Raw genomic sequence first — 26,876 nt, forward strand, 5'->3', positions numbered from 1 at the left:
CAGTCTGAGAGTGTGAGAGGAGAGCACCCACAGTCTGAGAGTGTGAGAGGAGAGCACCCACAGTCTGAGAGGAGAGCACCCAGTGTGAGAGTGTGAGAGGAGAGCACCCACAGTCTGAGAGGAGAGCACCCAGTGTGAGAGATGAGCACCCACAGTGTGAGAGGAGAGCACCCACAGTCTGAGAGGAGAGCACCCACAGTGGGCAGCTCGGGAGGAGCCGGGAGGTGTGCTGGGCGGAGCCCAATCCTGGCAGGGCGAGTCTGGAAAGGACACGAGCCCCCTGCCCCCACAGCAGCCCTGTGGGATGGCGGGTTCCTGCACCCGAGGGAGGGAGCGAGGGAGGGAGCCCGGCCACCAGAGTCCCGGCCCCGCCTGCTGCCCCGCCGACGGCACCCAGGCGCTCAGAACACTCCTTGGTTTCAGCAGGGGTCCCTGACCAGACGGGCGGGGGGTGGGCCCCAAGGCACAGATGCAGGAGGCAGAGGGGAGACGACCAAGTCCACCACGCAGACTGCCCTTGTCACCTGAGCGGGCGCCGCCCGGAGGTGCTCCAGGCACCCACACTCGTCTCGCTGGGGGACTGTCACTCCTGCCTCCCCCACACGAACACTGCCCGGCAGTCGGCAGGGTGAGCAGAGCGGGACGGGCAGCCTCAGGGACACACAGAGGGGGTGGACGCGGCACAGGGGGCCGTAGGGGTTGGACAAAGCACAGGGGGCCGTAGGGGGGTGGACGCGGCACGGGGGGCCGCAGGGGGGTGGACAAGGCACAGGGGGCCGTAGGGGTTGGACAAAGCACAGGGAGCCGTAGGGGGGCGGGCAGGGGGTAGGCAGCACAGGGGCAGCAGCAGGAGTGGACACAGCCCAGGCAGAGCACACCCTCAGCCACACCCTGGCTCCTTTAGCTGAGACCAGAGGGCTGCTTCAGTCGGTCAGAGCTGTGGCGGCCAGAAGGACAACTGACCCCTCTCCACACAGCCGCACCTGAGACAGGCATCTGCGGGCCGCAGGGAGGGGACAGACGCGCCCTCCCTGGCGTCAGCGCCCCAGCAGGAGGCCGTGGCCGCCTTGAGAGGGGTACGTGCCGCGCTCCCGCTGGCCGCTCAGTCCCTGGACTGAGTGAGTCAGCTCTGCCCGCGCGGGGACAGCAGGGAAGCAGCCACTGGCGCGGGGCCTCACTCAGGTGTGAGAAAGTGGCTGGTCGGGGAGGGCAAAGTGCGCCATGCCACATCAGAGGCGCCAAGTCCACAGACCGGCAGCGGCAGCTGCACCCCAGGACCTCCCAGCCACTGACGCCCAGGCCCCGAGAGCTGGCCCGGAGAGCCGGCCCCGAGGAAGGGAGCGGAGCGCCCCGGGGCTCGTTGCCTCTGTGAGTGGCCGGCCTGCTCCTGAGATGCGGCCACTGATGCAGTATCACGTGAGGATTCACACGTCAGGGCACGGGACGGCCTTACCTAGCTGGGACAGGTCCAGCCTGGTCCAGTGCATGCCCGTGGGGCAGCTCTTGGACAGGGTCCTGATGAACACCTGCCCGAGGCTGTCCAGGGCCCAGAGTGCGTCCTGGCAGGCGGCGTAGGCCCGCATCTCGGCGTCGGGCGGCAGCTGCACGGTGGACGGGCGGGCCTGCGCGCTCTGGGCGCTCACGCTGCACAGGTCCCTGCTGCCCTGGCTCAGCCACAGGGCGCTTCCTGCAGAAGAGGGCCGCCTGTCACCCCGTTCCCCCCCCCCCCCCGCCGAGCCTGACCCCTCCTCCTCCTCCCTCCCCAGTGTCGGGGCCCCAAAGCCACCCTCAGCGCTGAGCCCCATGCTGTGGGCAGACAGCCCAGCACCCTGTGAGACTCTGCCCAGGAGAGGCCGGGACGTCTCAGGGGGCTTGTCACGTGCCCTGGCGGCCTTCCAGGGCTATCTGGTTTGTTTGGGAGCACAGGCAGAGCCCGAGCACCTCCCTCCTGCCCAGGGCAGTGCTGGCTCCCAAGCTGACCTGTGCCCGGGATGGAGCCCAGCCAGGGGTCAGCTGCTGGGGGCCGGGGTCAGTCTTCGCCCTCAGATGCACGGTTACACAGCACTCGAGAGCCCTCCCTCTGGGGACAGCTTGGACGCGCGTCACGGCCACCACCCCTTTGTCCAGCGCCCCAGCGCATCTGCCTGGGCAGTGGTTGTAACTTCACCTGCTGTGCACTGTGCTTCTCAACCAACCTTCCTTTGTGGGGGCCGTGGACACCAACACAAAGGCCCATTTCGTGGTGGATGCCGTCCCTCGGGGCACGACAGCATTCCAGTGGGTGCCTAGGAAGAGAGGACGGCATGGGTTCAGGGAGGCCACTCCCGGGCCTCAGGCAGCAGGACCCTGAAACAGGGCCATGCCTGTGCCTGCTCACAACTGACCACAGCTGGCCACGTCACAGTGGCAAGAATACCCCCAGGAGGCCGCCAGGCAAGGGTTCCGGTGGCGAGAAGGGCGTCAGTACTCCTGAAGCCCAACGGCCCATCCTGACACCTCCATCCCCGCAGGGCCTGGGCCTGGCGGGCACTGTGGGAGGGGTGCCAGCAGATGGGAGCTACCCACCGACGAGGCTTCCTTTAGCAACGTGGAACTCGTTCTTGCCAGAGGAGATCCAGACGCCACTGGCACTCACTCCCAGTAGGCTGGGCTGGCACTGGAGCTGCTGAGACCAAAACGCCAGGCGCAGTCTGTCCGCCACCTTCTCAACGGGCACCTGGGCAGCCGTGGCCACTGAGTGTGTGGCGTGGATGATGGTCTGGAAGAGGCTGCACTGGTCGAACACCACGTAGTCTGTGATGCTCACCTGGGGGACACGGGGGGCAGAAACCTGCTTGCAGTGCTGCCCTGAGCTCCCCAGTGGTCACTGCTGGGAGAAGGTGGCCGGGTGCCACCACCACCGGGCATGTAGCTCAAAAACAGGCACACACAGAGGCAGGCATACACACAGGCAGGCAGGCCAACACAGAGGCACACAGAGGCACACAGGCAGGTAGGCACACACAGGAAGGCACAAACACAGGCACACATACACAGGCAGGCAGGCACACACAGAGGCAGGCATACACACAGGCAGGCACACACTCAGGCAGCAGGCACACAAACGCAATCACACATAGGCAGGCACACACACAGGCACACACACAGGCAGGGGCACACACACAGGCAGGCATATACAGGCAGGTACATACACAGGCACACACACAGGCAGGCTATACACACACACACACACACACAGGCACAGGCAGGCACACACACAAGCACACACACACAGGCATAGGCGGGCACACACATAAGCAGGCACACACACACAGGCACAGGCAGGCACACACATAAGCAGGCACACACACACACAGGCAGGCACACACACAAGCACACACACATAGGCAGGCACACACACAAACACACATAGGCAGGCACACACACAAGCACACACAGGCAGGCACACACAGGCAGGCACACACACAAGCACACACACACACAAGCACGCACACACACAGGCAGGCACACACACACAGGCAGGCACACACATAGGCAGGCACACACATAGGCAGGCACACACATAGGCAGGCACACACACAAGCACATACACACAGGCAGGCACACACAGGCAGCAGGCACACATGTGTGCAGCACACAGTAACCTGAGCATGTGCAGCCAGACCCAGTGCTTATTTGTGATTTCTCCCGAGCCGGAAGCAGGCCCGGTTTACCCACTTTCACTGTAGCCTCTCTCCAGCCAGCTTTCATTATTTCCTGATCAGACACCATCCCCTCACGCTTCAGGCTTCCCAGGTAGAAGGGATCATTTTGCCTTCAATCTAGGCATTTCCAAAGGAGATAAGTCTCCAATCTTAGAACAGTGACAAGAAGCTTAAGCACATTCTAAGCAGGGTGCCAGAGTCACTCCTGACTGCAGCTGAACTGGACGCTCTCATGCCCAGCGGCCTCCCCAGGGCAGCCCCGGATGCTCAGACCCGCCCGCCCCGTGAGTCTGACGAGAGCGGGACACCAGAGGCTGGGGCTCTGCAGACACGAACGGTGCCTAGAGCGCGGGTGACACCCTGGAAGACCCCTCGGGCCAGAGCGCCCCCTCACACCCTACGTGAGCCCCTCCTGCCCGGGGGCGGGCACCAACACTCTTCTCCAGGGGGAAACGCTGTTTACTCTGTGCCTTTACAGCACAAGGAGATGGGTGACTTTTAATTGTGGGTTCGGCATCCAGACCTATTGTCTAGCCTCTTTTCTTAGTACATTTGCTCAGCATTAAACATCATCATTATCCAGGCCTTCAAGTGGAAGTCACTGGGCTTGTTTAGTGTCTGACGATGTGTTTCTCAGGAACGCCCCCGTGAAAGGAAGAGCCAGGTATGGAGGCCGACAGGGCACGGGGCCCTTCTCTGAGGGCAGGGCCTCCCCTTCCGACTCAGCCTGACCCCCAAGTACAAGAGAACAGGGGTGCTGCCATCCCTCCAGCCTTCCGGGGAGCGAGCAGGGGGAGGGGGAAGCAGCTCTAGCCCGGGGCGACTCCAGCCCAGAACCAATCACCTACTTGCCACCAGTGCTCATCGTCTCCTTGGGGCTTCTTGGGCACGACGCCAGTTCGAAACCACAGGTGTCCATGGACGTCCAGGGCCCAGAGTGTCTGCTGGTCCCCGAGAGTGATGCACACTGGCTCCAGGGCCTGCCGCTCACTGCAAATGGACCAACACGTGGGGTCAGTGCCCACACTCACAGTGTTGGGGGCTGGTGTGGGGGGGCGATGGCCACCTGCAGTCCCGCTGGGCAGCTGTGCCTGTATGGCAGTGTCAGAAGCACACAGAGGCCGGAGCAGAGAGGTGAGGACAGTGACAAGGTGTGGACAGAACACGAGGGTGGAGCGCCTCCCCTTCCCCCCACCAGGGAAGTGACCGAAAGCTCCAGTGCCCACGCCCTCACCCCCTGGCCCTTGTGCCAGGCTGTGCTGGCCACTGTTGCTGGCACATCCTGCCCCTCCCCTCCATGAGGGCAGGCCTGCAGCTGTCCCCTCAGACACCCGGCCTGGCCAGCTGACAGACACGCTGAAGCTGAGTGGTCTGTAAACTGCCAGCTAAAGATCGCATCTCGTTTCCCCAAGGATTCTAACAAGCTTGCAAACAAAGGGCCCTAATTCCGCGCCTGGAACTCTGGACAGCATGAGGTGACTGTCACGATCTGAGAGCAGCTTTGACGGGGCAGACGGAAGGAAGGTAGGCATCTGGCTCTCAGTGCCTGGAGACTGGGGGGCGTCCCCAAGTTGGATGTTTTCTGGAGCACAGCCAGAGACACGGGGACCCCCCCATCCCGCCCTGGACGTGGCTCTGACCGCTCTGGGAGCCCTGGAAGCAGCACTGACCGGCAGGGCCCTGGAGCCCGGTGCATGCACACGCGCGTACCTGACGATGTCACATTTCCACTGCTCCCCCTCGGGGCAGAAGGTGCTCACGCCCTCGCGGTACAGGAGTGCTCGCTGCTCGGTCAGTGCCCAAACCACGCAGCTGCGGGCTGTGACCTGTGCCAGCGGGTACGGGCAATCGACCTTCAGGGCTCGGGCACAGGGGCGGTCCACGCTGAGACCTGCCGGGGGGACAGAGGGGCCCAGAGGCACCATCAGGACCTGCACTCTCCCCCACACACCCTCGGTTCGCTCCCCTGCTCCATCTCTGTGGTCACAGGGCTGGGGGGCACAGAGCTCTCGGGGGTCCCCAGGGGGTCCAGTGTTCTGCAAGCACAGGCGAGGCCCCAGCCCTGCTCTGCGGTCTACGCCACTCCCTGCAGCCTGGCTCGCAGGCCTCCTGCCCAGGGCAGGGCAGGGCAGGGCAGAGGCGCTTCCCTCTCCCTGCCCCGCCTGGCCCTGACAGGACCCGCACCTCGAATAACCGCCCCGTCCTCTGCTAGTGAGCTGCCCCAGCCGGTCAGGGCTCGTTTGCCATCAGGATGGACACTGAGGCAGCTGTGCAGGCCGGAGGGGGACATGTGGGACTGCCAGCCAGCAGCCAGAGGGAGCAGGGGTCCGAGCCTGGAGCCCAGAAACCCCGCCGACTCAGCACTGCTGGGGCCAGCCGGTGCTCCATGGGAAGGCAGGCGAGGTCTCGAGCTTTTCCAGACCACGCGTGAGGAGCAGAGTGAGCCGGACATGGGTGCAGCTGAAAGCTTGGGTCTCAGGAGGCACACCCCTCAGTACAGGCAGCACAACCCTCAGCACGGGCAGCCCACCCCTCAGCACAGGCAGCACGCCCCTCAGCACGGGCAGCACGCCCCTCAGCACAGGCAGCCCACCCCTCAGCAGCACACCCCTCAGCAGCACACCCCTCAGCACGGGCAGCCCACCCCTCAGCAGCACACCCCTCAGCAGCACACCCCTCAGCAGCACACCCCTCAGCAGCACACCCCTCAGCACGGGCAGCCCACCCCTCAGCACGGGCAGCACACCCCTCAGCAGCACACCCCTCAGCACAGGCAGCCCACCCCTCAGCACGGGCAGCCCACCCCTCAGCACAGGTAGCACAGCCCTCAGCACAGGCAGCACGCCCCTCAGCACAGGCAGCACGCCCCTCAGCACAGGCAGCCCACCCCTCAGCACGGGCAGCACGCCCCTCAGCACGGGCAGCACGCCCCTCAGCACAGGCAGCACGCCCCTCAGCACGGGCAGCACGCCCCTCAGCACAGGCAGCACGCCCCTCAGCACGGGCAGCACGCCCCTCAGCACGGGCAGCACGCCCCTCAGCACAGGCAGCACGCCCCTCAGCACGGGCAGCACGCCCCTCAGCACGGGCAGCACGCCCCTCAGCACAGGCAGCACGCCCCTCAGCAGCACACCCCTCAGCACGGGCAGCCCACCCCTCAGCACGGGCAGCACGCCCCTCAGCACGGGAAGCACACCCCTCAGCACGGGCAGCACACCCCTCAGCAGCACACCCCTCAGCAGCATACCCCTCAGAATGGGCAGCCCACCCCTCAGCACGGGCAGCCCACCCCTCAGCAGCACACCCCTCAGCACAGGCAGCACACCCCTCAGCACGGAGTCACCGGGCCAGGCCCGGCTCACGTGGGTGGAAGGCAGTGTGCCCGCGGGGCTCACTGGGGTCTCCCTGGTCCCATGAGCTGTGGGCTAGCTCGGCAGGGCCCCCATGACCACCCCCAGCGTCACGCCCCCAGACCCCCACTGGATGGTAACTCAGCCTTGGCAGCAGGAACTTCCTGAGCCGGGCTCAAGGCTCTCCCGCACAAGTGTTCCTTCAAACTGCTTCCTGCCAGCACCCCGCAACACGGGGCCGGAGGCGAGAGGCAGTTACCTGTCTGCAGGTACAGGTCCCCGTTGGTCCTGATGACCCAGGCCGTGTCGTCGCTCAGGGCCACAAACACCGCCTGGGGCAGAGCCTCATACCAGTGCCGCTTGCCCTTGACGGTTACTTTCCCGCAGGCGAAAGCGCGGTTTGACTTCTGCTCGATCTTCCAGAGAAGGGCACCTAAGCGAACACAACTCAGCTCACTGTCCCGCCAACGCTGACCGTCAGCCACACCCCAAAACCGGCGCGGGGAGAGAGCCAGGCCGGGCCTGAACCCCGGAGTCCTGCCTGCAGGCCCCTTGCCCGCTCCTGTGGGGCTAGAGGGGATGGCCAAGGACAGGCCAAGCCAGCATGGCCCTGGGGCAGGGAGCACAGCGGGGCGAGGAGATGCGCACCCAGGAGCAGGGTGAGGTCAGCGTCTGGGAAGCTGGGAACAAAGGGCAGGAGACAAAGAAATGGCCAGTGACCCCCCCACCCCCAGGACGAGGCTGTCCTTTCCCCACCCAGGGAACTGGCCTGGTGGCGCAGCATGGTGACTGGGCCAGCAAGCATGAGGCTGTCAAGCCCAGGGCCGCCTCACGAGTGAGTGACCAGGACCGTGTGGTGAAGGGTCCACAAGCTGGGCAGCGCCCAGGGCAAGGGTGAGGCTGTGTCTGGCCCGATGCCACGCCTGACTGGCCACAGCTGGCGGGGAGGAGGAGAATAGGGTCTCCACAGGTGGCAAGGCTGGCGTGGGCAGTGCAAAGAGCCACAGGGAAGTGGGCGGCCACACCTGCAGCATGGTGCCACAGCACTGGCCGCCGGGACACAGCGGTGAGTGCCCCAAGCAGTCGGAGCAACAAGGCAGCTCGCGCCCTGGCGAGGAACGCACAGGCGCTCTGGGGCCCCGGGAGGAACCAACGGCCCCGGGCAGGAAGCGGCAAGGCGCTCCAGCTCCGGCCACGCAGCCTCACGGTGGGCACCAGCCTGGCTGCTCCGACTCCCTATAACGGCCCGCAAGCTGGGCCAGGCGGTGGACGTGGCCCTTGTTGTTTTTTTCGTTTTTGCTGCTACCCGGATTTCCTGCAGCCCCTTTCAGAGCCAGGGGTCGTCACTCCCCAGAGCACCCCTGTGACTCGTGAGACTGCATGTGTCCAGCACGCCCACGCTCCCCAGCACTGCGGAGAAACGAGAGCACAGTAGACGCTTACGAGGAGTTGGTGATCCTTCAAAAACCCCCCAACTTTCCAAACTCAAGCCATCCGTGTCGCTGACACAGGCCGAGAGTCACCCTGCAGTAAAATCCCGGACGGCAAACGGACTACCCGCTACACGCTGCACACAGGGCCAAGCGGAGCCCACCTTTGACCCTGAGAATCCCCGGGCTTGCAGGGAGAGGCCAGTCTCCCCAGGGCCGGCCGTGCCACAAGGACGCCGAGCGGAGACCAACCTGAGGGCGAGACCGCCACCTGCTGGACGCCGTCCTCGAACTTGTGCCAGCGCAGCCCGGCGCCCGGCAGCGCGCTGCAGAAGAGCCCGCCTCTGCCGTCCAGGCACCACACGTGCTTCTTGGAGACGGCCAGGCTGAGGATGCCACAGCCGGGGCCCGAGTACACCATCCAGCTTTCTGCAAACTGAGTGGTCAGAGCTGTGAGTCCCAGCAGAGGCACCGGCCAGTGTCACCGGGTGGGGGCCCCCGGGACCGCCCGGCATGCCCCTCCACACCCACCGAGCCCTGGGCGGCCCCCAACAATGCTGGACTTCGCGGTGCGTGCTCTTGCCCTTGTCCCGCAGACGGGGGCCGTCAGCTGGTGCTGCCCGGGAGAAGCAGCAGCCCCCCCCCCCCCCCCGCCTACCCGGGAGAGGAGACACAGCTTGCCATGTGTGGATGGAAATCTGCCAGAACACGCACGCTGCCTGCCTGAACCTGCGGGACCCCACCACGCCGGGCTCTGGGCCTGTTCCTGGGTTCTGCGCTCAGGAGCGAGATGCAGGTGCGATCTCTCTGGTACCATCTCCCTGACCCTGTCTCTTCAGCCCTTTAAAAAATCACAGATGAGCCTGGGTGGGAGCTCGGGGGGCGAGTGTGCATGGCCGGCACGCAGGAGGCCCAGGCACTGGCTGGGAGCAGCCGCACAGCACCGCCGAGAGTGGCCCCAAGCAGGAAGCGCACACAACGCCAAAGCTGGTCTTCACCGGCGAGCGGTTTCCTGAGGCACATACGAAATGCAGGTGGCTATTCCAGCTCCCCCTCACGGAGGGAGGGGCTTTGGAGAAGGCCGCAGACCCTTCACATCCCGCCCTCCTCAGCCCCAGGCAGCCGAGGCGGGGCAGGAACAAGGGCGCCTCCTGCTGGGGGAAGTGAGCCCTACTGTTGCCTCGAGTCCAGCTGGCCAGGAATGCCCGAATGCACCCCGCTATCCCGCACGTGGTGCACCGCCTTCACCCGTGTACCCCCACTGTGACTCAGCGGGCCCCCAAGGAAACAGCCCGTCTCAGAGCAAGCAGCAGCCGGGGCACGTCCAGGCAAGCGATGGCTGCCCTTGTGTCTCAGAGAAATGAGCTGGGCCAGAGAGAGGAGAGGGTGAGGGTACCTGTCCTGCATGCGGCCAACACCTCTCACCTGGCACTGTGCGGTCCCTCGAGCACCACAGGGAGTGAGCCCCGAGCACAGAGCTGAGAGGAGCCCTCGCCCCCCAAAAAGAAGCGAGCTGACCTGTAAAGCGTGGCACGAAGCTGGCTTGGGGGCTGCCCTCACTACGCGGCTGATTCACACCCCCTTCCTCTGCTTGGAACAATCGCACTCATGATGATCGCCCGCAGGGGACCCCCGGCACCACCCGGCACTGTCACTGCATGAGAGGGCAGCCCACAGCCTGCGGGGATCAGGCACTGTGAGACAGGGAGGGGAGCCGGCAGCGCTCCACTTTCTGGAACCTTCTTTTTTGTTTTTGGCCCACACTCAGAGCCTACCCCTGGTTCCGAGTTTAGGATCACTCCTGGAGGTGCTCGAGGGACCACATGAGGTGCTGGAGATCACACCTGGGCGGCGACATGCAAGACAAGTGCCCTGCTACTATCTCTCCAGCCACTGCACTCTGCTTTCCGGAACATTCTCTGTACTCTACTCTCTAGAATCTTCTCTGTGTTGTGCTTTCTGGAAACTTACCTGCCCTCTGCTCTCTGGGTCGGCCTCAGCTTGACCTCCCTGACGCGCCTGTGGGGCTGCTCGCTAGTCTGAGTGACCTGAAAGCATGTCCCCGAGAGCAGCACAGCCTGTCGGTCCCCACTCACAGGCCCCGGCCCAGAGCACACCCCCCGCCCCCAGCTACACACCTGGTCTGACTTGGGCAGCCCCATGCCATCCGGGCCAGGCTGGCCCAGCTCCTGCCCCGGGGAGCGACCGCCCCGGAGCTCTGTCACACTCGTCTCTGAGGACGAGGAGGGGAGCCCATGGGCGTAGATGTCTTCCTCGTCGCTGGACGTCAGTGTGGGCTCCCGGGAAGGCGGGTCTGCACGAGGCTCTGGGGTCCTAGTCACCCAGGCTGAGGCCAGACGAGTCTGCTGTCCCTCCACATCTGCACTGGCTTTCTGACCGGCGTCCCTGCCAGGGACCACCGGCTCGGGGTGGGTCCCAAGGTGGCCTGGCTCCTGGCTGGCTCCCTCGACGCTGCCCTCATTGGCTCTGGTCTCCAGCGGCCACTGGTCAGCACAGGGGGACCAGCTGAGGCCAGGAGGCACTGGGGAGGATCCCAGGGCCAGGACGTCAGGAACAGGATAGGGGTCACCTGGCTCCAGGCACGCGGCCTCCAGGGCCTGTGCAGCGCCATCCTGCTCCGGGCAGGGGGACTGTCCACTGTGCCGCCCAGGGCCCCCAGGGCCCAGCTCCTCTTGCAGGCTGGAGACCTCGCAGCCTTCCCCGTCTTCCCTGGGTGGCAAGGGCAGGCTCTGCTCCCCCCAGGGCAGCTCCTCCTCCTGGGAAGGGTGCCCCAGGGGCACGGGGGTTCCTGGGGCGCAGTCTTCACCAGGTAGGTCAGGGCTGGGTTCAGGCACTTCCAGAACACCGAATGCTTCTGGGTCCGTGTCCTGCAGGCCGTGGAGGTTGCTCTCACCGTCAGGAGACCCCAGGCCGCAGGAGCCCCCAGTGCTGGGGGGCAGCAGGTCAGTGAGCAAGGCCTGGGGACTGTCTTCGGGAAACTCACAGCAGGGCGTGGAGTCCAGGGAGCTGGGGCACGTACTCCTGCTTCCGCCTTCTAAAGCACGACAGGGACAGTGAAGACCAGGGGTGGCACCATGAACACAGGGACCAAAATCAAACTCTCACTCAAGAAAAACTGCAGCTGGGTTGGAGCAGTAGCACAGCGGGTAGGGTGTTTGCCTTGCACGCGGCTGACCCGGGTTCGATTCCCTGCATCCCATAGGGAATCGATAGAACCATCAGGAGTAATTCCTGAGTGCATGAGCCAGGAGTAACCCCTGAGCATCGCTGGGTGTGACCAAAAAAAACCAAAAACCTGCAGCTTCCAGGCCCGGGAGACAGCATGCACGAAGGCCTGGATTTGGCGCCTACCTTCCCCGTGCCCAGGGCCCAGACACAGCTGAGGAGGTAGCCCCACCCCCAAATACAAAGGAAAATGTTATTTTAGGGTTGGGTAGATAGCTCAGTGACCGGAGTACAAGCACAAGGCTGGGATCAATCGAACACCTGGTCCCCTGGGCACCGTCAGGCCCCACAAAAACCAAGCTAACCACAAAACCTATGTTTTAAATGAAGGAATTTAATTACTGAAAAATGTCTCCTCTCCCTTTCTGCCTCTCCCCGCTCTGTGTTGGTTCCACACGTGAGGCAAACGTCCGATCCCTCAACTATATCCTGGCTAGTTTGTCTAGTAAAATGGCCTCAACGTAGGGCAGTTGACATGGGCACCAATACTGCACACTAGTGGCGAAGTGCCTCCCCCAAAACTGTTGGGACAACCGAGCGGCTGTGGGTGGTTTCCCGGCTGGAGCACAGGCCTCGTCAGGGCACGCCGGGAGTTTCATCCCAGCATCACAGGGTCCCAGAGCACTGGCAGGTATCGACCTCACACCTCCCTTGCACCCCGTGATCACAGACTCGTTTCCAAACTGATTAATGGCTTGGGAGTCTATCCACATCCCTCCTGTGCTGCAGTGCTCTCTGGGCGGGAGGGCGGGCGGGCACCCAGAACAAACTCCTGCAAAGTTCCCTGCTGAACCCCTCATGCGGGGCATACCCAGTACCCAGCACCAAATAAGCTGATGCCGCCAAAGGGGGCAGGGTCTCCACTCCCCAGCACGTCTGCATCTTCAGGATCGCACGTCTGGTCACGCAGGCATCCCACGTGGCTGGGCCTGGCAGGCCCGGGGCCTCCCCCCGTGCACCCCTCTGCACGCCCACCTGACTTGCGTCTCCTCCTGCGCTTCTTCACTTTGAGGGGCTTCACCACCAACTCCTGGTCGAAGTCTTCCGAGCTGATGGCGCTGAACCTCTGCGCTGCGGGCTGGCTGCCTCTGGCCGGGGCCCCCGGGAGCCCAGAGCTGCTGTCGGTGGAGGTGAGGGAGCTGCTCCGGCTCCTGGGTTCGCTGGCTGCAGAGCTGGTCACTGAGTGGCCGCGGAGCCGAGTCTCGGTCCCACCGGCCCCCGCCGGCTTCTCTCCCCACTGTGTACGGGTGCACTCAGCAGCCCCCGACACCTCCAGACTGTCTCGCCCTGGGGAAGAAATTGGGTTTCTTTACCGAGCTGCTCGTGCTGCGCTGCGCCAGCCTACAGGGTGCAGAGGAACGAGTGACACTCAAGGAACTGGCACACAACCAAGGCATGGTTCCAGTTCACAGGGAAATCAGCCCAAATCCAGAGCAAGAGAGTAACTTCGGCACAGCGGGAAGGCTCGGCTGAGCCCCTCAGAAGGGAGGGCTAGTGCGTGGCTGGCCAGTGCCCCAGGAACATCTTAGGGCTCAAAGAGCATTAGGAAAGAGCCCTGCCAGGAGTAATTCCTGAGAGCACAGCCAGGAGTAATCCCCGAGTATCGCTTGGAAGTGAACCAAAGTGCCAACCACTGCCACCACCCCCCCAAAAAAACAAAGAAAAAGAAAACTACACCTGCACCTGCAATGAAACCTGCCCAAACTGAGAAGAGTGAGGCTGCGCCCCCTACAGGGGAGTGGAGGCAGAGGCTCCGGAGAATCACCGGGGAGTCAGGAGAGAGAGGCAGGAGCGGCAGGACACCCAGCCCAAGCTCTGCCCCGACCAAGAGCTAACAGCGTCCCTGCTCCTTGGACTTGTCCTCTCCCTGTGACACAGGTCACCAGGGTCAGAATTTTTTACTCCCAGTGGCTGTGGTGCTGTGCCACCAGGGTCTGAGCCCTCTCTGGGGACTCGCGGGGGAGGGATGCCACTTGAAGATGCCACAGTGAATGCAGCCCTCGGGCTGGAGCAGGGCTGTCCAAGCAGGAGCGGCCTCTGGCTGCAGCTACTCTGCACCGGTGAGGCCAGGGCTTGGACCCCTGGAACCACAATTATTTTATTTTTTGGCTTTTGGGTCACACCCGGCGATGCTCAGGGGTTACTCCTGGCTCATGCACTCAGGAACTAACTCCTAGCGGTGCTCAGGGGACCATATGGGATGCCGGGAATCGAACCCGGGTCGGCTGCATGCAAGGTAAACGCCCTACCCGCTATGTTATCACTCCAGCCCCCAACAATTAAAGAAAATATTAAATAAAAACAATTCAAACAAGAGAAGACAAAATTGAGGTTGAGTTCCTCGGACACTCCTGTCTCCCAGGTCTAGCGCCCTGTGGCCCCTGTCACCTCTGTCCCTTGAGCCCCAAGGGTCCCTAGCCCCAAAACTCAAGCCAGTTTAATTGCTGCTGTGAAAATCAGTGGGACTAGCACAGCCCCAAGTGGCCCTCCGTGGGGCTTATCACTTGTTGCAGTGGTTCTCCCTCTGCTCGCCAGGTCATGAGAGGCGCTGGCTCTCAGGTCTGCACGCACCCTCGGCGTGCGGCTCTGCAGTGCCCCCTCTTGCCGCACTTCCTCCATTGCAGAGGCCTGAGAAGGCCAGGCTCGCTGCCTGCACCGTCCTCAACGCCTCTGCCCTTCACTGCCTCCGGCCCGCCCAGTCCTGCCTGAGGCCTCCTTCTGTGGTTTCTGGGCTGGACTACGGCTCTGCAGTGGGTCCCTTCTCTACAGTGAAGACGCCTCTGTGCCCAAGAGACCCTAGCTGTCCCCTGGCTGCTAAGCAAGGCCAGGTGTCAGAGATCTGAGACCCACCCATCGTTCCCCCACTTCTACAGCACTCACAGGGATGGACACAGAACAAGGGTTAGTGCTCTGCCATGGACCCAGTTTGATCCCGGCACCCCTGAGCACTGTTGGGAGGCCAAAACAAAACTGGCACTTACGGAGGACCTTCTGGGGGCCACACACTGCACCAGGACACGGTGGGAGTCACAGGATCCACGCAGCAGAAAAACGAAGCGTGTTATGAGATCATTTATCACATAGGTAGTTTGAGCAGTGCAGGTAAGCAAACGATTCTGGTTTTTTTTTTTTATTTTTTGGGTCACACCCGGCGATGTACAGGGGTTACTCCTAGCTCTGCACTCAGGAATTACCCCTGGCGGTGCTCAGGGGACCATAGGGGATGCTGGGAATCGAACCCGGGTCGGCCGTGTGCAAGGCAAACGCCCTACCCGCTGTGCTATTGCTCCAGCCCCAAGCAAGTGATTCTGAAGTGGAGACACACGCAGGCAAAGGGGGAAGCTGGAGAGCAGGGCACGACGGTGCCAATGGGAAGGGCAGCAGGCAGAGGCCGCGAGGGGAGCCGGCAGTGGGCAGGGGCCCTGGGCAGCCCAGTCAGCTCTGACCAGCCCCGGTCAGCTGTGTGCTACAGGGAGGTGGCCCATCCAGCAGGGGGCCAGCAAACAGCCCTGCACACATGAGCGGCTGCATACTTCAGGCTTCCTGGGCACCCAGCTGCCTCCACTGCCTGGTTCCCACCCCTTCACCCTCATGAGCACCAGGGGTCTCCACTGCAGGCAGTCAGCCCTTTGTGGCTCTCCTGAGATCCCGAGGGTCCGGGCTGTGCAGCCGTCAGTAACAAGATCCTGGAGGCGCCCCAGGGACAGAGCACCCGGGCAGGAGCTTGAGGCGGGGCTTCTTGGTGCTTCACTGTCACGACTCCAGTGGGTGTGAGCCACAAGCTTAACAAGCCCAGAGCACAGGGAAGGAGTCATCCCAAGGACAGCTGGCTGGAGGAGGGGTTTGGCCGGGGAGCACAGGCTGTGTATGTGGAAGGCTCGGCACACACAGCCTGGAGCACCGCCGACAGTGAGCGCCGAGATGAGGAGCAGTCCCTGAGCACTCCCGAATCTTCCTCCGGTCTGTGCTTGTAGCGTTAGTCCCGTGCATCTGGGAGGCTTGGAGCTGACCCCTTCCTGCCTCACACCCCGCTCCCCAGCCCGCCTCAGAGCAGGGCTGCTTAGCCTCTCCCACTCGCAACCCGCTTGCCTGAGAAGATCTGACACAACCCTCGGTACATGAAGTAGGCAAACAAACAAGGTGTTTGCTGATGAAATATAAAAATCTTATCTTGTGGGGTGTTTGAGCCAGGGCTTACTCTTGGCTCTGTGCTCAGGCCTGACTCCTGGAAGTGCTTGGGGGACCCTATGTGGTGTCGGTGGCTGACTGGATGCGGGTCAGCTGCAAGCACCTTCCCCACTATCTCTCTGGCCCCATAATGATATATAAAAATTAATTTTTCAGAGTTTCTTTAACTCTCATATTCAGTGACGTGAGCCTCAGTGGCCATGAGTGCAGTTAAGAGGTGAGGCTCTAGCCCAGCAGTCTTCCAGGGGGGCAGTGCCCCCCCACGGGATGGAAGAAGTCTCGGGTGCAGGGGGGGGGCACTTCCTATTTGTTTGCTGAAAGGAGGGAGGTTGCCAGAGGGGCAATTAGCAATCCTGTTTCCTGAAAAGGGGGCCAGAGGCAACAGTACAGCAGGGAGGGTGCCTGCCTTGTACGCGGCTCGCCTGGTTTCTGTCCCCGGCATCCCGTGTGGTCTCCCCAAGCCCACCAGGAGTGATCTCTGGTTACAGAGCCAGGAGCAACCCCTGAACATCGCCTGCTGTGGCCGAAACAAGAAGGTAGGGGGTAAAGGCCACGTAAGCTTGGGAAGCTCTCTTCTCGACCCATGGGTACAACTCGGCCAAAGAGAAGTGTCAGAGTCACAGGGCCCGCTCCAAGCACTCCTGGTTTAGACAGAATGACCACCACTCAATGAGCAAAACAATGCTAACACTTATGAATTACCCACAGCAATCATTTTGTTTGTTTCTGGCCCATCCTTGCAGAGTTCAGGGGTCACTCAGTGCTCCCTGGGTCATGCAGTGACAGGGACTGACCCTGGGTCTCCTGCTTGCTCAGGCCTGAGAGCCCTCTACCTGACTCAGACAGGACAACCGTAACAATACAAACCTATCGATGCTGGGCCTTCGGGCCTGCTGGAAAGTCTTATGATGTTCCTGTCTCCCTTTAAGAAGAAGATCTCATTCTCCGTGCAGGAAACACACACGATGTCACCAGATCCTTCCAAGCCAGCAATCGTGGCCTGTGGAAAAGAAACAAGTCCGGGGCTGGAGCAATAGCACAGCGGGGAGGGCGTTTGCCTTGCACGCGGCCGACCTGGGTTCGATTCCCAGCATCCCATATGGTCCTCTGAGCACCGCCAGGGGTAATTCCTGAGTGCAGAGCCAGGAGTAACCTCTGTGCAGAGCCAGGTGTGACCCGAAAAGAATAAATAAATAAATAAATAAATAAATAAATAAGTTAGCCCTAGATTAAAGTTGTTTCCAGAGTGTCCCTAACAAGACTTACAAGAAGACTTTAAAAGGATTTAAAAAAAAAAAAAAAAAGAAACAAGTCCAACAAGTCCAACACTGGAAGCACATGCCCACGTGTGCCCGAGGGCAGATGGCACCGAGTGCATTGGAGACTCTCGGAGGCCTCGGTCCCTTAACTTTCCATGTCTGGCTCCCTACTTCCGGGAAACAGCCACCCTCCCTGTCAGGCCCTGCGGCGGTCGGCCACCCCCACCCCCACCCCCAGGCCCGGTCAGAGCATCAGGGCCCGCACCACCCTGCCCAGCTGCCTTGCATCCTCGAGCCTCTGTGCTGGCTCTTTTCCAAAAGGCCCAGTGCCGCTCGGAGGCCACGTCCTTGTGAGCAGAGCTCAGCGCACACACAGCCCCCCACAGGGCACCCGCGCCCGGGCAGGGACAACACACAGCCCAGTACAATGTCCTCCTGGGCATCCCTCTGGGACAGACGCTGTCCCCTTCTGTGGGGACTGAAGAGGAAAAGTGAAACTCTCCTGACCAGGGAAGAATACAAAAACGTCTTTTCAAATGTTCAGGCGGGTGTGTGTGTGTGTGTGTGTGTGTGTGTGTGTGTGTGTGTGGGGAGACCCTCAGGGCTAAGGGCTCCTTGGTACGGGTCCAGCTCAGCCCACTGCTCGGACAGGACGCCAAGCCAGGCAGAGAGCAGACTCCTGCTGAGAGGCAGAACCAGCTAGAATATTCCAGAAGGAGCATCTCGTGGCTTCCTTCCCTGCTCTGGAGCCAGAATGGGGGAGGGGCGGGGCGGGGCACAGAGAAGCAGCCAGACGTTAGCTTCTGTGGGCACCCCAGAAGAGAAAGCCCGGGGCTCCTGTGGAGAAAATGAGGGCCAGGGAAGGCGGTGCCTGCCAGAAGCCCGGGGGGTAGGCAGGAAGGGAGAACACGCGGAGACGCGGAGACAGAGCGTTCTCTGTAGTCCCCAGGCTGTGCCCTCACGCACGGAAACCACCATGAGAGTCCGCCCGCTGAATGGAGAGATGGAAGAGCGGGTGGGACGAGGCGGCTCTGTGCTACCGTCTCTCTCCTGTCTGCTCAGAGCACCGTGGGAGACGGGAAAGATGCCCCAGAGAGTCTCAGGAACCAACTTGGGGCTCGCCTTACACAGCCAACTCAAGATCTATCCTCGGCGCCCCATCTGGTTCCCCAAGCCCGCCCCTGAGCACAGAGCCTGGAGTAACCCTGAGAACCACCAAGTGTGACTCCCCACCAATAACAATAAAAAAGACCAAGCTGGATTCCACGCTTAAACATCAAACCCACACGGCTTCTTGCAGAGCGGAGATTAGGCCTCCGAAACCCGGCGTGTTGACTGTGAAGGCCCGCTGCTCCCGTGGGCCTGAGCGGGCGGCGGAATCGCCCCGTCCCACACTCTCTCCTGCCTTTGGGCCTCACCTGGTTGACGGTGTCCAGGAGGTAGATGCTGTACTCGTTCCAGCTCAGCACCCAGCCGTCCTGGCAGAAGCACGACACCAGCCCCAGGTGCTTCTCGGGGGAGCCGCAGCCCCCACTGTCAGCCGACTCCAGGCGCGGGTAGAGTTCGAAGGGCTGCACCCCTCCGGCGAACACATCCTTCAGAATGAACGTGGCCTGGACAGCGCCGTGGACGTCGGCCTTCCACAGGCGGAGCCCGGGCCGAGACGCGTACAGGGTGAGGTCGCTCTGCTTACACAGGCCGGGGATGAAGCAAGCACCAAACTTCCCAGTGCTAAAGCAGAGGAAAAAGAGACGTCAGCAGGCGCCACCTGGGCGACTGGGCCCCTCAGAGCTGCCCACTGCTGACCAAGGCTCTGGCAAAGCCTTAGCCAGACTCACTTTTCACACCCCTATTTTCCTTCCTTGTGCCTGAGCTGAGTCATCCCTCTGGAGGGGACACGGGCAGTCTTACCCCTGCACCTTGACTGTGCACCCTCCCCTTTGCTCTGCTTCCTCACCACAGCCCTGGGGGATCATACTGAGCTCACACGTGAAAGGGAAACTGAGGCAGGAGACAAGAAGGCTGGGTGTGACTTGTCCCCTGCTGCCAGAACCACTCTCCACAGCCGCTCCGAGCCCGGCTGGGGTCTGGGACCTGTTTTGATCACAGACTAGATGTGGGTCTAATAAGGGAGAGGCCGGCCCTGGGTCCCATTCCCCAAAGTAGGCAGGACAGACTGCCTGAGGCACTCTCCCTGCCCCCGAGCCCCAGCGCCTTGAACACGTGGCCCTCCCCGGGGCTCCCGCACAGACAAGGCCGCTGACAGCGCAGCTGTCCTGGGTGGTCCAGGCAGAGGAGTGGTGCCTGCAGGCCCCGCACAGGTCCTGTCTGGGGCCAGACCCCCTCGGGACTTTGGGCTTAGGGCACTGTGCCTTGAGTCAGGCACAAAGGGGATGGGGGGCTCACCCTTTTTGTTGGGGTTGGGGGTTGGGGCCACTTCTGGGGGTGCTCAGATATCACTCCTAGTGGGCTCAGGGGACCCTATGGGGCACCATGGATCCACCCCAGGGTGGCTGTGTGCAAGGCCAGCACCTTCCTGCTGCCTGTGGCCCCAGCACCCCGGGGGCTCACCTTTTCCTGGGCTGTGTGCCGACCTGCTGCACCGCCCTCTCCTCTGTGTAGAAGAGCAGGCTCCTCTGGCGCGTGGACACCAGCAGCACCTTCTGGCTGTAGTCCAGCTGCACGATGGAGGACGGCTCCTCCAGTACCAGGTGTGAGTGACAGACGCCCTGCAGGGGAGCGGGGCCCTCAGCCCGGGCCGCCTAGGGCCCCCAGGCCTGCTCAGTCCCAAGGGCCGCCTGCGTCCCCCCGACTACTCAGTCCCAAGGGCTGCCCCCCACCTCCAGACCCGCTCAGTGAGTACAGGACACTGCCGGGGAGTCTCCAGCCTCTTGCTGGCCGCCCTGCCACTGCAAGGCGAGTGGAGGCTCCTGACCGCGAGGTAACAATGCCTGTCAGGGCTTCAAGTCTGCCCAGAAGCCTCGGACAACTCCAGGCTCTTCTCTTTCTCCCCGGCGCTGGGCTGGAGCCAGGCCGCACACACAAGGCGGGAGCCCTGCGGCCGGCCTGCCCAAACTGGAGATGCTCCTGGAGACAGTGCAGAGTCCATAGGGCCTGGGGGGCACTCCAAGGCTCACAGGCCAGCACCACAGGACCAGTGTAGCCCTGGCGGCCCTGGCCAGCTGGGAGAGAGAATCAGAGGAAAACAAAGGAAAAGAGGAGCTCATCCAGGACACCTGACGCCTGAGCTATGGCGCCTGTGTGATAGTCACTATGGCCACAGGGATGTGCCGCCTGTGCGATATTCACTCTGACAGAACACAGACGTGCCGCCTGTGCGATATTCACTCTGACAGAACACAGACGTGCCGCCTGTGCGATATTCACTCTGACAGAACACAGACGTGCCGCCTGTGCGATATTCACTCTGACAGAACACAGACGTGCCGCCTGTGCGATATTCACTCTGACAGAACACGGACGTGCCGCCTGCGTACAATATTCACTGTCATAATTCACAATGGAACCTTCTACAGAATATTTTCACAATTATCCACTAAGTTCAGTGCAACCACACACACCCCTCTCCACCCCCGACTTAGGACACTGGATTCCTAGTAAGAGAATAATAAAAAAAGAAAAGGAAATTAGAAACAAACTGAAGCAACATCAAAACTACTGAGGAATGGTGGCTGGAGCAATAGGACAGTGGGAGGGTGCCTGTCTTGCATGTGGCCAATCTGTACCCTGACACCCCATAAGATCCCCTGAACCCACCAGGAGTGATCCCTGAGTATAGAGCCAGGAGTAAGCCCTGAGCACCACAACACAACAGAACAAACAACAAAAACCCTAAGTGAGGAATAGAGGAATCCTGTAAGGAGACTGTAGGAGACACTCATTGTGAACACAGACCCTATTTCTTGGTGTCAAATCCATGTCCCTGGTGGGGAGTAGCTCGGTGAGAGTGCTCTGGCCTGGTGTTCAATCCCTGGACACACATACACACACACCCCAAGCACTCCTGAAATCTCTGGAACTAGGTTTCCTCCTTATCACTGAGACACTGATGGTGGGCCTGAGTCACTCAGTGAGCGGACCACCTGGTTTACACGCTGCAGTGTTTTGTCGGGTTTTGTCCACATGGTCCCTAGCACCACTGGGAGGGACCAGAGCACGGAATCAGGAGTAGACCCCTAACACAGACGAGGCCCAAACCTGCCCCCACCAAAGAAATGCTGACTAGATACGCTAGCATCCTTTCTGGGGTGCTAGAGAGAATTCCCGAGCGGACAGGGATGTGATCCACATCCGAGTATGCCCTTAGGAGAGACAAGTTCAGGAACCCCGGAACACTCAAAGCCGGAAGCTCCCCCAGGTGATCCCAAACATCCCCGACAGGGTCCACGAGAGCTTCTGTGTGTCCTCTAGGACGGTCCCAGCCCTGCGGCTTCGCCAACCTCAGGCAGGTCTGAGAAGGCGTTGGCGGGGAGCAGGGCGCTGAGGGGCGTTCTCTCTCCCCCTGATCTGGTGTGTTCGGGGCTGCGCAGCATGAAGGGACACGGTGCGCCCTGGACACAGCTTCCAGAGTGCCTTCCCTCCGAGCTGCAGTTCCACGGGTCTATGCGATCCTTCTCAGAGAGAGGCCCAAAGCTGCCGCCGCCCTTCCAGGTCATCACCGCTCTGTCCTGCTGGTGCCCAAGTGCCGGTGGCCTGAATGAGGGAGGGGCCCACAGAGACTGTCCCACGCACTCGCAGCACAAACGAACCTCACACCACACGTCTCTGCTGGAGGAAACCTGCTCCAACTCCCTGCAGGGCTGAGGCCAGTGGGGCACGGAGGGGCTGTGCCACTTCACTCACTCATCCCACATGGTACCTGGTGCCCTTCCCTCAGCAAGAACCAAGTGCGCCGGCCTTCAAGGAAAGCCAGGGACAGCACCTGCTGCTGCAGCCACATTCCGCTGGTCACGTGCCAACCAAAGGCTGAGGCTGGAGACTGGCCTCAGGCACCAACATGGCGGCACCTCCCGTCCTCCCTGACAGGAGGTGCTTCCCAGGCGCTGAGCTGCGCCGACAGGGCATGCCTGGTGGGTCGTGTCTTCCAGGTGACCCACACAGGGCAGGAAGTGCCCCTGTCCAAGAACCACACGGAGCACAGGCAGGCAGGAGGTGCTGTTGTGCCAAGGCCTGAGCACCCTCTGTGGGCTTCAGACCCGAAGAGAGCACGTGGGAGAAATGCTGAGCACTGACCGGGGCGGGCAATCAATGGAAAACCCAGAGTCCTCGGGAGGGCCAGCTAAACTCTCGTCTGTGAGCCGGGAACCAAGCCCTGGGGCAAGACAGACAGGACAGAGGACCAGACGGACGGACGCACACACTGCTGTCCTCCCGGCACCCCCTCTCCAGGATTTGGAAACAGTTACTTCCACAGCAAAAGCTGATACTTGTGTTAACTCAGCAGCTGCAGCCTTTATTTTTGAAGGGGGGCATACCCCGCTGCACTTAGGGCTTGCTGCTGGCTTTGTGCTCAGGGATCACTCCTGGCGGTGCTCAGGGGAACATCATGTGGGGACAGAACCCGGGTCAGCTGCACGCAAGGAAAGTGCCCTGACTGCTGTACTGTCTCTCCAGCCCCTGCAGCATTATTTTTAAATGGAATTCAGTGAGTTTGGGTTTGGGGGCCACACTCCCAGGCAGGAACACGGGCTCCCATGCACAGAGGGTGCACCCAGCCCTGGGGCCTACAGTACCACACGAAACTTCCCCATGTCTCTGACACAGGGCACTCTGAAGAGGGGCCAGGCAGACAGCTCTGAGGGGGTCTCAGTGGGGGTCAAGACAAACAAGCCTGAGAACTGCTGCTGCAGACTGCGGGTCAGTCCTGGGCTAGAGGGGCTGAAGTCCGCAGCTGACCATGGTCAGAGTCTCAGGCGCTTCACTACTGGCAGCAGATGGACCCCTCACCCCGAGCAGCGGTAAAGGTGACCCGGTAACACAGCTGGGAGGAGGGGCTGGGCACTTCAGCCACACAAAGCCCCGCCACAGGCAGCCAGGGAAGTCTTAGCTGCCGTGAGCTGGCATGTGACATGCCACCCATGCACCCATGCCTGGAAGGTACCTTCTGCAAAGAGAAGGAAACAGCGAAGGGGCTGACAAAGATGACTGCTCGGTGCCAGACGGGGAGCTGACAGAGCCGAGTACAGTCCCTGAAACGCTACAGCTAACTACGAGGCTAGGCACGGTGGACACACGATGCAGGGACGGCTCTGCTCCGTGGACGCTGTTACCTGGTCTAGATCCAGAGAAGAATAGACGATCTTCCCCTTGTCATCGCCAGAGAACAATTTCATCCCATTCGGGCTCCAGGCCAGAGCCGTTATGCTGGTCTTGTGAATGGCGGCGACATCAAATCTCCGGAGCTGGGCACGGAGGGGACAGAAGCGTGAGCTTGGCCGCGTGCAGGGCTGTGGGCTCGAGTGATGGGGGCACTTTCCCATCCCCCTCCAGGAAGAACCTCCCGATTCCACTGAGCCCCCTTTAAAGCCAGCCTGTGGGCGCATGCAAATGTGGGTGAGCTTCGGATTCTGCCCAGTGCAGGGCCAAGCTTTGCTGGGCAGGGTTTTTGGGCTGAAGGGGGTCTCTCCCTTGCAGACCCCCCAAAAGCCCAGGAAGCCCAGCAGCCTAAGGTTGTGCACGCACCTGCTTATTTCTCCCGGGCAGTGAAGACACCAGCTGGAAGACTGCGACTCTCCCCGAGGCTGTGCCCGCGGCCACCAGGTCATCGAAGCAGCTCAGGAGCTTCACAGCCGTGATGGATTCCGTTCGGCCCTGGGGAGGAGACAGCACAAACAAGCGTCGGGACTGGGGCGAGGACAAGAGAAGCCCCCAGACGCTGAGAGCAAGCATCCAGCTGAGAATGGGGGAAGGGTGCCAGCCCCTGCTCTTGCCTCTCTAGATGTCCAGGCTTGGACATGCCACAATGACGGGCTCACTCTGCACAGAGATGAACACCTGCAGGCACCCCAAGCCGGCCATCGCTTCACAGTCTGCCCTCCTGGAGCACGGTCCAGGGCGCAGGGCAGGCGGGCCTGAGCTGGTTGTGTGGGGCAGCCTATGAAACAGCCCTGCGGCTGCAGGACGCCCGCTGAGACGCACGGCTGGGCTGAGGTGCGTGCAGAGGCAGAGGCAGGCGCAGGCGTAGCCGGACAGTGCGCCACGAGGCACGAGAGCAGAGTGTGGGTGAGCAAACACTGCGCATGTGCCTGACACGCTGGGCCACTCCTGGTGACACTCAGCAAGGCCTGAGGATGTGGCGCTGGGCGGGCCTGCAGTGCCGGGTTCCAGAGTCCCTAGCGGTGCTGAAGATGCCACAGGAAGCTTCCGTGTTGAAACCAGACTGATTCAGAAGGACCACCCACACTTCGACCTGGCGAAGCCGCCTGCAGGAGAAGGCTGCCCACACGGGGCACGGAAGGGGCGGGGCGGGCGCGGCCCGTGGAGGGGGACTCACTTCCTGGGTTTCTCATGGGCTGTAAGAAGATCTGCTGCCAGATCGTGATACAAAGAAAGGGCTGGATCCTAACTGCAGGAAGGAGGGGTGAGCCCTGAAGGTCCCTGATCCTGCAGCAGACGCTTCAGCGGTGCTGTGGGTTCCAGACGGGGAGCAAACCGAGGGGAGGGGGCGGGGGGAACAGAGCAGGCGGCTTCTGGCTTGTTCCAAGAGGAGCAAGGCTGGGGATAAGGGCAGGAACGTGACTGGAATCAGACCTGGGGTAGGGTGGCCGTGCTGGGGGGAGCGTCCCCCACATCCTTTCCCGAAGGTCCGCAGACCAGGCATCCGGGAGGCACGTTACATGCACCATCACCTGAGCTTCCGGCTGATGGTGAGGAGGGCAGGTACTGCGGTCAGTGGTTCGTGTGGCCCCAGGCCTGGTGGGTGGGCGAGCAGAGAGGAAGGGGCATGGCCAGACTGCCCAAGGGGAGGTGGTGAACAGTGGGGCAGCACTCAAAGGAACCCTCTGTGTGTAAAAGCACAAAAGAGAGAAGGGACCAACGGGGCTCTATCTCTCCCGCTGCCCGCGTTCGGTAGTCTCACGCCGCTTCCCCACCCGGGGGAGGTTGATGGCAATGATGAGGCAGGCGAAGAAAGAAAGAAGGCCAAACTGGTTGCTCGATCAGTTTATTTCGTTCTTTCTCTCTGCTTCTCTCCCGGTTCTCAATCTCTCTCTGGATCTTCCTCTATCCCCTTGCTGCCCCGCTCGCTCTCACTTCTTTCACCTTGTGCTTTGCTTATGTGTGTGCCACTGTGCTCTCTGCGTCTGTCTCTCTGCGTCTGTCTCTCTGCGTCTGTCTCTCTCTGCCGTCTTCTTCTGTCTGTGTTGTCTCCTTCACTTCTGTGTCTTCCCGTGTGTCTTCTATGTCTTCTGTCTTCTTCCTGTCTTCTTCTTCTGCCTCCTTCTTCTGTCTCTCTGTCTCTTCTATTCCCCTTCAGTGCTCCACAGTCTCAGTTTGGGCGTAGCACAAAGGTGAGTTTAACATCAACAAATCAACAAAGGGAGATTGTTGATCTTGAGGAGATTAACAAAATCTCATCTAAGGAAATCTCATCTAAGATTATCCACTCAAGGGCGGGGGTCCAAACAAGGGTGTGTCAGGGTGTGAGCTAGTAATCTACTTAAATAGTTATAGTAAATCTACTTCTAATATTTCTAGCAATGTCATTCTGTATGAGCACAGTAAGAGATACAAAGTTTGGTTCTTCTTGAGGACATCTCATTATACAGTCCTCAGGTCAGGTTAATCTTCCTAACCCCAGCAGGATCCTAGTCCCGTTGTTACCTTTGGATCATGACAGCATTTATCCATGACCATGCTCTCAACTTATAGTTGAGTATTGTGGCGCTTTGGCCTGGCCCATTTCGATGCCAGGGTAGCTCACAGCTTGCCCTGGGTCCATTCCGTCCCTCGTTGGGACCCTGCTTTTGGGGTGCTAGGAACTAAGGGCAACTGAGTCGAGAAAGCAGGTGCCCAGGAGTAAATATTATTGGAGTCAATCAGCTCCCAAGTTACAAAGCGTAATAGTAACTGTCTTCCTGTGTCCATACAGAAAGGCCATTGCTTTAAGGTAAACTATGCAAAAGACACAATACAAATTCAGAGTCCTTAGAAGAATCTGATCTAACAAGATAAGAGAATAAGATTAGGAAAAGGTGATTAACTGGTTGGGAAGGAGGGTGCAGAAAAGAGTTTACAGATAAACAAAGGAATGGGAGTGTCTCGGGAGTGTCTAAACCTAAGCTCCCTGTGGCAAGGCTAAAATGTTCTCCTGCACTCTGGTGCTGCCCGCCCCAGGGGAGACTGTGCTGGGGACAGCGCTTGTTTTCATTTTATTTAACATGATCAGTGATAATGTCACTTGCCACCGCGCCTGGCTGTCTTCACTGGGTGAGCTGAGCTTCCCTCCCTGCCCCGAGCAGAGCCCCGGCAGCCAAAGACCTCCAGAACCCAGCCACAGCCATGCCCAAGGCCCCCTTCCACATGTTTGGACGAGCCTCACCTATGAAGGAACTGGCAGAGGAACCCAGGTGTGTGGGACCCAGGGCTGAGATCTCCAAGCCTGCTTGGATCGGGACTGGGCCTCTTCTGCCCAGATCCCCCATTTCCCAGTAGCTAGGCAGTCACACCCACAAACTGCCC

General features: G+C 61.2%; 1 protein-coding gene across 6 annotated transcripts in view; it reads right to left on the bottom strand.

Annotated features, from left to right (window-relative positions):
- Window positions 1-26,876, bottom strand: part of TECPR2 (tectonin beta-propeller repeat containing 2) — a 65,707-nt gene that overhangs the window by 10,308 nt on the left and 28,523 nt on the right. For 3 of the 6 annotated variants that reach the window (XM_055133483.1, XM_055133488.1, XM_055133487.1), the window contains exons 3-17: window positions 23,880-24,008; window positions 23,468-23,599; window positions 19,749-19,939; window positions 18,596-18,908; window positions 16,786-16,918; window positions 14,712-14,735; window positions 12,706-13,017; window positions 10,623-11,539; window positions 8,737-8,920; window positions 7,314-7,487; window positions 5,415-5,595; window positions 4,553-4,694; window positions 2,566-2,806; window positions 2,196-2,285; window positions 1,454-1,687 (exon numbers count right to left, since the gene is read on the bottom strand). In XM_055133483.1, the coding sequence (XP_054989458.1) occupies window positions 1,454-1,687; window positions 2,196-2,285; window positions 2,566-2,806; window positions 4,553-4,694; window positions 5,415-5,595; window positions 7,314-7,487; window positions 8,737-8,920; window positions 10,623-11,539; window positions 12,706-13,017; window positions 14,712-14,735; window positions 16,786-16,918; window positions 18,596-18,908; window positions 19,749-19,939; window positions 23,468-23,599; window positions 23,880-24,008 (3,397 nt within the window). The remainder of the gene's footprint in view (window positions 1-1,453; window positions 1,688-2,195; window positions 2,286-2,565; window positions 2,807-4,552; window positions 4,695-5,414; window positions 5,596-7,313; window positions 7,488-8,736; window positions 8,921-10,622; window positions 11,540-12,705; window positions 13,018-14,711; window positions 14,736-16,785; window positions 16,919-18,595; window positions 18,909-19,748; window positions 19,940-23,467; window positions 23,600-23,879; window positions 24,009-26,876) is intronic. The other 3 variants (XM_055133485.1, XM_055133486.1, XM_055133484.1) reach the window with 3 other exon arrangements.

The sequence above is a fragment of the Sorex araneus genome, chromosome 3 (assembly GCF_027595985.1).
Source record: "Sorex araneus isolate mSorAra2 chromosome 3, mSorAra2.pri, whole genome shotgun sequence".
NCBI classification, from domain to species: domain Eukaryota; kingdom Metazoa; phylum Chordata; class Mammalia; order Eulipotyphla; family Soricidae; genus Sorex; species Sorex araneus.